Source organism: Aplysia californica, unplaced genomic scaffold, assembly GCF_000002075.1.
Source record: "Aplysia californica isolate F4 #8 unplaced genomic scaffold, AplCal3.0 scaffold00108, whole genome shotgun sequence".
Classification (NCBI taxonomy): Eukaryota; Metazoa; Mollusca; class Gastropoda; order Aplysiida; family Aplysiidae; genus Aplysia; species Aplysia californica.
Genome location: NW_004797378.1, coordinates 46,015 through 47,130, shown reverse-complemented (window position 1 = coordinate 47,130; position 1,116 = coordinate 46,015). Strand labels below are relative to the sequence as shown.

General features: G+C 49.2%; 1 protein-coding gene across 1 annotated transcript in view; it reads right to left on the bottom strand.

The window, feature by feature from the left end:
* Window positions 1-1,116, bottom strand: part of LOC101856171 (protocadherin Fat 4) — a 33,244-nt gene that overhangs the window by 31,342 nt on the left and 786 nt on the right. The window contains exons 2-3 of the mRNA XM_035969033.1: window positions 834-1,021; window positions 55-335 (exon numbers count right to left, since the gene is read on the bottom strand). Coding sequence (XP_035824926.1) covers window positions 55-335; window positions 834-1,021 — 469 coding nt within the window. The remainder of the gene's footprint in view (window positions 1-54; window positions 336-833; window positions 1,022-1,116) is intronic.

Below are 1,116 nucleotides of genomic sequence, written 5' to 3'. Positions count from 1 at the left end.
TCTCTCTATAAAAAAAAAAATAAAATAAAATAAGCAAGAGAAATAAGCACCCACCTGTTGGTCACTTCATAGTCAATGGTCCGGGCCACAGTGATCAGTCCCGTGTCCGAGTTGACGGTGAACCCGTTGTTCACGTTCCCACCCGCGATGTGGTAGGTGACCCGGCCATCGCCCCTGGAGCTGGTGGCTCGGACAGTGGTCAGCGGCGCTCCGGCCGCTGTGTTCTCCTTGATGCTGGGACGGGTGTCGAACGGCTGGAACTGAGGCCTGTTGGTGTCCGTGTTGCTGGACAACTGGACGTTCACAGTGGCGTTGCTGGTGAGGGGAACCTTGCCCTGTGGTGGGAAATACCGGTGAGTTAGTAGACAGTTAGCTTGAACAATTCGCTAAACTCTCAATACATCGCTTCCTTAGACTTTACTCTCACTGGCAAAATTGAAGGCAAAGAAGGCAGGGGTAGGCCCAGAGCAACCTACTTAGGGAACCTAAACAAGAGTGTAACGTGGAAAGATCAGGGAAATGTGGCTTTTTTAAGAGCATCCGAGCAAAGGAATGAATGGAGAACCATGATCGCCGATGTCTGTCGCAGATCTGGCACTGGATGAATGAATGAGATTTTACGAAGATCTATCCGACAATTTTGGCCGGTTTGAGTTACTAAAACCAAGAGGTCAGAAATCAAAAGATTATTCGGAATCGTTATCAAGATACTCAGAGAATTGGATTCGAAAAAAACCCAACAAGGTAGTTCCAAAGGCAGAGCAAGAAAACAAAAACAAATAAACGAAAACAAAAACGTTCACAAAACGAGGACAACAGGCGGGAATACGTACCAGGTCGGAGGCTCTGACCACGAAGCTGTAGCTTCTCTTGCTCTGTGTGAGCGAGGAGGCCAGTGTGACCACCCCTGTGTCACTGCTGATGTGGAACCACCGCTCGTCCCCGCCCGCAAGCGTGTAGTGCACTCGGCCATTGTTGCCCACGTCCCTGTCTACAGCCGTCACGCCAAGGACAAAGTCCGCTGTGGGAGGGTGAACATGGTGGGTTAGATTGGTAGAAATAGAAAAAAAAATACTTGTAGTAGCAAGAGATCTTGTTTGTTGGAGAGAGAGAGAG